Source organism: Chelon labrosus (assembly GCF_963514085.1).
Source record: "Chelon labrosus genome assembly, chromosome: 18".
In the NCBI taxonomy this organism is placed as follows: domain Eukaryota; kingdom Metazoa; phylum Chordata; class Actinopteri; order Mugiliformes; family Mugilidae; genus Chelon; species Chelon labrosus.
The window spans coordinates 15,190,460-15,198,436 of record NC_140351.1 but is presented as its reverse complement, the minus strand read 5'-3'; the positions used below and the strand labels follow the sequence as shown (position 1 = coordinate 15,198,436).

At 46.3% G+C, this 7,977-nt stretch overlaps 1 protein-coding gene across 1 annotated transcript; it reads left to right on the top strand.

Annotated features, from left to right (window-relative positions):
* The first annotated feature begins 515 nt into the window (after nt 1-515).
* dselb (dermatan sulfate epimerase like b) lies at nt 516-7,707 on the top strand. Its single transcript, XM_084566312.1, has one exon. The coding sequence runs from the start codon at nt 1,467-1,469 to the stop codon at nt 5,121-5,123; it is 3,657 nt and encodes a 1,218-aa protein (XP_084422438.1). The 5' UTR covers nt 516-1,466; the 3' UTR covers nt 5,124-7,707.
* The last annotated feature ends 270 nt before the right edge of the window (nt 7,708-7,977 follow it).

Below are 7,977 nucleotides of genomic sequence, written 5' to 3'. Positions count from 1 at the left end.
CACTAACAACATCCTGTGGGAGGGAGACCTATTAGGAAGGTGGTCATAATGTTATGCCTGATCGGTGTATACTGCCCTTTTAATCTGTATTGTTTTTACCATATTGCCACATCGGCTGCCTTCCTTTCATCACATTTTTCTGCACTCTGAGATATTTTTGGTTTTTGCAAAATGAGAAAACATTTATGTTCATTTCTAAATGTCAAAACGAAATGGAGACATAAAAAAAAAAAGTGTGCTCATCGCTGCAAGTTTGAATTCCTCTCTGCATCCTCTCCTTCAAAATTATTAACATCAGTCAGTCATCTAGTTAGGAATACTGAGGCGAAGAAAGGGATTTTATGAAATGAATACTAAGCCTTTCCCAGCACGCTACACGAGAGGTGAGCCCGGGCTTCTGAAGTCACGGCTCCCTCTACAGTTTGTACAGTGGAAATTTTTCCATCCAGTGCAGGGAAATAATCAAACTGCCTGTGTTGAACAGTCGGGAGGACACAGCGGAGACGCGTCCGGAGATTACGCACATACGCAGCCCTTCTTGGAAGATGTGTGTCTCAAACGGCGGCGCGCACATAAATATCCTCACAGATAACGGCGGATTTCCATGTGGACTGTTCATCTCCTGAGGAGCTGCTTTGCCGCTTCCCGCACAACAATCGGGAAAATGTGCCATTCTTTGAATACTTGAGGAGTGACGACAACTTTCCTCTTTTCGGACTTCATGCACTAATCGCGGAAGAGAAAGCGTGGAGAAAGAAGAGGGGGGACAGAGGGAGGGAGGGAGGACGAGGCTTTAACAATGCAGTCGGATCAATTTTCGGATCGGGATTTGCAGATTTAAACACCGCGGAGTTTTTTGGCGTCTCTGCAGCGGAGAGACTGGGCAATGTTGTCTGCGGGGATGCGTTGTTTGCTGAGGTTCACGTCCGTGGATGTTGCGGCTCGGTCGGGCTGCACACGGAGCCTTTGGGTGGCAGTGATTGGACCGGACACAGACTGGGGCTGACTGATGTTTGTCCGAGAGGAAATGTTTCGGGGAGGAGATCAATATGAGTTACTGGCAAGGGGGGGAGACTCCAGCCTTCACTAGCCCCCTTATAACCACAAGGAGGGAGGACAGCATGCAGGCATGAGGATTTTTTTTTTTTTTAACTCTTGGATTTAAATTCAAACCAGACCAGAAAGATATTTTCCTCCAACAGACATTTATGTATAATTAATGTGTTTCCATGCCTCTGCAAACTGTTTTCAAGATTGTTACGAGTGGATAGTGTTTGTTCTTGCACTAAAGTTTTTTTTCTCGGCTATAGTGTCTTATAAAAAATACATTTCAAGGACTTTTGCACACCTAAAAAATATTTATTTCACCTGGACTTTAACTCTGAGATTTCAGCCGAAGTTATGGGACGCTACAGCAACACTTTTAATGCAAGAAAACCGTCTGTTTCTTTTTGAAGTCCACTAAAATGCGGTCAAAGGTGCCCGGCAGCATGGCGGGGAGCTGGGTCGTGTGTTCCGTCTTTTTGCTGCCGCTGTTCGCCGTCGGGGCAGCTTTCTCGGGCGTCTTCAACGCCACGGACAGAGACATTTTTACGGATGACTTGCTGCAGGTCAAGCTCACGCAGGACAGAGCGACCGAGCGGTGGAGACTCCAGTCAGCCGATTCCCATCCAAACCTGTATTTTAACCAAGTGGATGTGTTGCACTTGAGGCAAAGGTCCTCCGCCACCCACAGCCACATATTTAAAGTCATCCGGGCGGCTGTTCTCACCATGTTGTCTAATGTCCCCTTTTACATGCCCCCTGTGAAACATGAGGAGTTTACAAGCAAGTGGAATGAGATTTATGGGAACAACCTGCCTCCCCTTGCTCTCTACTGCCTGTTGTGCCCAGAGGACTCTGCTGCTCTGCAGTTTCTTATCAAGTTTATGGATAGGATGGCTGAATACCCAGACTGGAAGGTGACCAGTGCACCGAACGATGAGGTCCCCATGGCACACTCGCTCACTGGGTTCGCTACCGCTTATGACTTTATTTACTCTCACCTGGATGAGCGAAGGAGGGATGTTTACCTCAAGAAAATTCGCTCTGAGACAGTGGAGCTGTATGAGCTCTCCAAGTACAGAGGATGGGGGAAACAGTATCTCCAAAATCACCAAACCACTAACATATTAGCCATCCTGACTGGTGCAATAGTGGTGGGATCGCATGACGACCCGGAGTCGATGATCTGGAAACAAGTGGCGGTGAACTACATGGAAAAAACCATGTTTCTCCTGAATCACATTGTTGATGGGTCTCTGGATGAGGGCGTAGCCTATGGAAGCTACACAGCGAAGTCCATCACGCAGTACGTCTTCTTGGCTCAGCGCCACTTCAATATAGACAACATGCAGAACAACTGGCTGCGGGGACACTTCTGGTTTTATTACGCCACCCTGTTGCCGGGCTTTCAGAGGACAGTTGGCATCGCAGACTCCAACTACAACTGGTTTTATGGGCCGGAGAGCCAGCTTGTTTTCCTGGACACGTTTGTCATGAGGAACGGTACGGGCAACTGGCTGGCTCAACAGATTAGAAAGCACCGACCCAAGGATGGACCCATGGGGCAGTCGTCTGCCCAGCGCTGGGCTACGCTTCACACAGAATACATCTGGTATAACTCCCACCTGACGCCGCAGCCGCCTCACGACTTTGGCAAAGCTAGGATGCATATTTTCTCAAACTGGGGTGTGGTTACCTACGGCGCTGGGCTTCCCAATGGCCAGAGTAATACTTTTGTCTCCTTTAAATCTGGCAGACTGGGGGGCCGTGCAGTTTATGACATTGTCCATGACAAGCCTTACTCATGGGTGGACGGCTGGAACAGCTTTAATCCCGGCCATGAACACCCGGATCAGAACTCTTTTACGTTTGCTCCTAACGGACAAGTATTTGTGTCCGAAGCACTTTACGGCCCAAAATACAGCTATCTCAACAATGTTCTGGTGTTTAGTCCGAGTCCTACCAGCCAGTGTAACAGTCCGTGGGAGGGTCAGTTAGGGGAGTGTGCCAAGTGGTTGCGCTGGACTGATGAGGGGGTAGGTGATTCTAGAGGGGAGGTGATTGTCGCCTCCTCACACGGGGACACAATGTTTGTGAGCGGGGAAGCGGCATCAGCTTATTCACCCGCGATGAGACTAAAGAGCGTGTTCAGAGCCTTGGTTCTGCTCAACTCGCAGACATTGCTCGTGCTCGACCACGTAGAGAAGTGGGCCGATTCCCCCGTCAGTTCCCTCAGCGCCTTCTTCCACAATCTCGACATCGACTTTAAATACGTCCCTTTCAGATTCATGGACAGATATAACGGCGCAATGATGGACGTGTGGGATGCCCATTATAAGATGTTCTGGTTCAACAGTCAGGGTCACAGTCCGGAAACCAGGATACAGGAGGCAGAGCAGGCAGCCGAGTTTAAAAAGAGGTGGACTCAGTACGTCAATGTCACTTTTCAGATGACGGGTACAGTCAGCAGAGTAGCTTACGTGTTACATGGGCCATATGTCAAAGTGTCAAACTGTAGATTTGTGGATGACAGTAAAAATGGGGTGAGGCTTTCTTTAACCATAAATAACACGGAGAAGATTGTGTCTATTGCTACAAACTATAAAGACATCGGAGCGAGGCTGACTTATTTAGGATTTGGAGGTCACTGTAAAGTCGAGGATAGATATCAAATCACTCGGTACGGGCTTGGCACGCAACTCATCCCCAAACAAATCAGCAGTGATAATCAGCTTTTTGACTTTGGATTCACAGTCAATGTGATTGCAGGGGTTGTTCTCTGTGTGGCCATAGGATTTCTGACCATGCAGAGGAAGTTTTATGTTTGCTTCAGCAGACTGATGCGCTACGCCCTCCTCTCTGTGCTCATTCTGTGGATAGCCGAGCTGCTGTTTGTGTCTAACAGCTGCGATCAGCTTCTCTGTGGGGTAAAATGGAAAGGTGCGGGTGCCAAAAGCGAAGCAAACAAACAAATCAGACTGTACGAGCAGCACCGGCTCCCCCTCCCCACCGTCGTCATAACAGCCCTTCCCGGATCGGGAGCGGAACTATTCAAGCACCTTTTCTATAACAGCTCGGACTTTGTTTACATTAGGGTTCCCACCGAGCATGTGGACATTCCCGAAACTGAGTTTGAGTTCGACTCTCTGGTCGATGCCTGCGAGTGGTCAAGGTCAGATGCCGTGCACGGGCGGTTTAAGATTATTCAGGGGTGGCTCCATTCACTTGTCTATAACATTAAGCTACATTTGCAAAATATTCAGCTTGTAGAGGGCAGTAGGTTCAAACAGCCCCAGAGAGCCAGCCCATCTAGGGACAGGAAGAAAAGATCTAGGAGGAGAGAGTCAGGGTCTGAGCTGAAAGGCAAACTGAGGGCCAGTCTGGACAGAGATGCAGAGTACGTCAGGGAGATGAGACGTCATGTTGCTGATTACCCTAACGCACGGGTTGTTCTCAACATGCGGAGTGGAAGCTGGACACTTAAGCTGCCTTTCATTCAGGAAGTGGTGGGACCTTCCCTGAGGACAATCTATCTGGTGAGAGACCCCCGAGCTTGGATTTATCTCATGGTTCATAACAGCAAGCCCAGCCTTTACACACTTAAAAACATCCCACAGCACCTTTCCTTGATATTCAAGGAGGACGCTGTCAAGGATGGGTGCCCGGCCGTTGCACCAGAGTTTAAAATAATCCAGAGGCTGCTGTCCCGTTCTGAGACGAACCCTGTTTTGATTCTGGCTCATCTGTGGCTGGCTCACACCTCAGCGGCGCTTAGGGTCAGCGGAAGCCTCCCCGAGGAGTCCTACCTCCAAGTGAGGTTTGAGGACGTGGTCGGCTTCCCCCAGGAGACGGCGGAGACTATTCACACATTCCTGGGGGTGCCCGTGTCGCCCACAGCCCTCAATCAACTCATCTTCACCACCTCCACGAACCTGTACAATCTCATGTATGAAGGAGACATCTCACCAGCCAATATAAACATGTGGAGGCAGAAAATGCCTCGAAAGGACATCAGACTCATAGAGGACGTATGCGGGAGTGTCATGAAGAGGATGGGTTACGCCCGGTTTGCCAGTTAACTGCTGCTGGTCAGCTGATATTGAGCTGTTATTTACTGTAGCTGCCAGTCACATCAAGTGTTTTTTTTTTGTTATTTTTTATTTTTTTTGCACTGACCTTAGAGATGTTAAAAGCGGAGGGGAAACTGGGTAGCCTTCCTGACGTTTTCTTCCTGTCAGTTGTATTTGTTGGGCTGTCGCACCGGCCACGGCAACAGATGTTTGTGAAGGAAGAATATTTTATATTAAAATAGAAAGGAAGCAGAAGGGAGCTTATTTATCTTTTCCCCAAGCAGCCACTCTTTTATTGAGTGAGACTTGAGATCTTCGCTGTCTCACATTGCAGAGGAGAACCACTGAATACATTTTCTTCACAAACAGTCCAGTTTCCCAGATTATTTACAGTACGTCTTAGTAAGAAATGAAAAAAAAAAAAAAAAGTTGCTGTTTTTTTCCACTGCTAATCTGTGATGTCAAAGAATTGTTGATATGTGTTTTTGATTGGTTGATTTTATTTAGGAAAGGGGTTTATTCACTGGTCATTTTTGTGGCTTCGGGGTGGCTCATCTGGCTATTGTTCTATCTGTTTCCCTTTAAAACTGTAAAAACATGCTGCAGCGTATGGGCTGGGAAAAAAAAAAAGAAAAAAAGAAGAAAGTAGCGTTTTGCTCCGCTGATACACACACATAAATTATATGGATTGTATTTTTTACTGCACCAGTAGAGGGATTTTATTTTAAAGCTCAAAGATGTCATGACGGTTTGGTGGCTTAGCACTTTCACGGGACTCTTTTGATTGTATGTGGGATTCAGTGCATTTTCCGAAGCTAACTTTACTGTGTGTAGTCGATTAGCTTTGGAAACATAAAAACCTCTGAAGATATATAAACCTCTGAAGATATTATGTCTAGAAGAAAGAAAGTTAGAAGTATTTATGGGTTCCAAAGACACATATCCCAAAGGATCGGGGAGGAATATGATTATTGTAACTCCCTTTAGCATTTATTGAATTAGATCAGAGGGAAGTGCTTAATAGGGATCAAAATGAGAAAAAAAGGAAAACTGTCAGCCTCGACACATTTCCAGTCAAAGCTATTTCAAAAGCATCCCCCTCAGCTACTTATATTAATCTGCAAAAAAATGCCATAACTGAGGCTTACCCTGCTTTTCATTGCTGTGGGGAGGAAATTTCCATTTCCTGTGGTGGACACACAGATAGCCGAAAATCTTTTGGGTTTTTGTCTCAACAGCGAGTGAGTAGTGCACTGAGCAGGGGATAAATAGTATGAACAGATACAAAAATAAAAAGGGAAAAAAAAGTCAGAGACCGTTTCTACTCTGTGATGTTACACACAAATGTACGCTTGCTTAAACCTCTCTGTACTGTAAATGGATCTCATGCGACATGCAGATGGCGCACTCATTTATAGACTCATCGCATCTGTACACACACACTCACAAAAGAAACCATAAGGTGTTCATTTGGAAATCTCCATGTTTCCTCGGATAGAAGCAGCCCTGTTTGTTTTCTTCTCTATGAACACTGAAACCCTTGACTGGCTGGAAAACCCGTTTGATGTTCGTGGTCTTTGAATGTGTAGACTTGGCAGACATGCTTTCACTTTGGTGTTGCAATCCTGTTACCAACTCTGTTTTGTATTTGCTCGTGGGGATATGGTTCCTTGCTTCTGTGGCCTTGAATTACAATCATTTCTTTCTAACGGTTTTCTGTGGGCTCTGGGACAGGAGGCGGAGATATTGTAAAGAAAATAATAAATTCAGAAATATATTGGCAACCAGCCTTTGTTTGGGTGTAGTCAATTGTCTCGCAAAGTGATAATATTATGTGACTATATAACCTCAGTCCTTATTAACTGCAGCTACGCTCATGTTAAACCAGCTATTAGCACAAAAGACAGAACATATATTCTAATTTGTTCATGCTCTCTTTCACTATGATTACTGCTAACCTACTAGCGATGTGTCTACTTATGCCGCCGTCTCTGTGCCGGCACAATTACGCACCGGCAAAATCTCCATTTCATTAGACATGGATGACAGGAGCCTAATTGCTTACGCGGCTGATGTTCATGACAAGGAGGAACCGACAATTAAAAACATGTCAGGAAGTTCTTCTGCCGGGCTATGACCGAGATGGGAACTCAACAGGAGCACACGTCTCAGAAAGAGCACATGTCTCAGAACGGTGAGTCAGTCGTTTCATTACTCATTTGTTCTCGACCCGTCCTGTAACATTCTAATGCTTGGCAGAGTGCTCGTCGTGTATAATCCTTCCATCCATGCCGAGGCACAGTATCCGCTGAAAAACCTCGGGCGAGTGCTTTGGAAGGGAAGTTTCTGTCTTCAAGTCTGGGCTCGCACCAGCTGGGAGTCTGTTCTGATACATTCTGAGTGCAGGGGCCTTCGCTAATGTTGGTGTTTAAATATCAATACTCCCTTTAATTATTCAGATTTTATAGACAGGTTGTGTTAAGACAGCTAATCAACAGAATTTAAATAACGCCCCAAGACATAAAGCTGTCTAAGGTGTAAACTAAAGGCTGCGACACGCCGTCAATGAGTGGGTGTGACCCCAGTTTTTGCTCCAGAAGGCGAGACCTGTGTCAGATGCTTTGGCAGCAGAAATCAATCAGAGATATCAGTCTGATTGGCTGCCTTCATCTTTGTCTCATCTGAGCATTCAAATACACAATCTGTAAACTGCAGATTCAAGAGAGGCCAGCTCTGTATGATTTGGTTTCTTAGTCTCCCAACTAATAGTAGCTCTTTTCGGTTTCCCCCCTTCCGAATGATGAATACGGACTACTGCCCCCTGCTCATATGAAGAGTTATTTCCTTTCCCGCAAGCGCTGCC

Coding starts and splice junctions, on each gene's coding strand:
- dselb (XM_084566312.1), top strand. CDS start 1,467: ATGCGGTCAAAGGTGCCCGGCAGCATGGCGGGGAGCTGGGTCGTGTGT.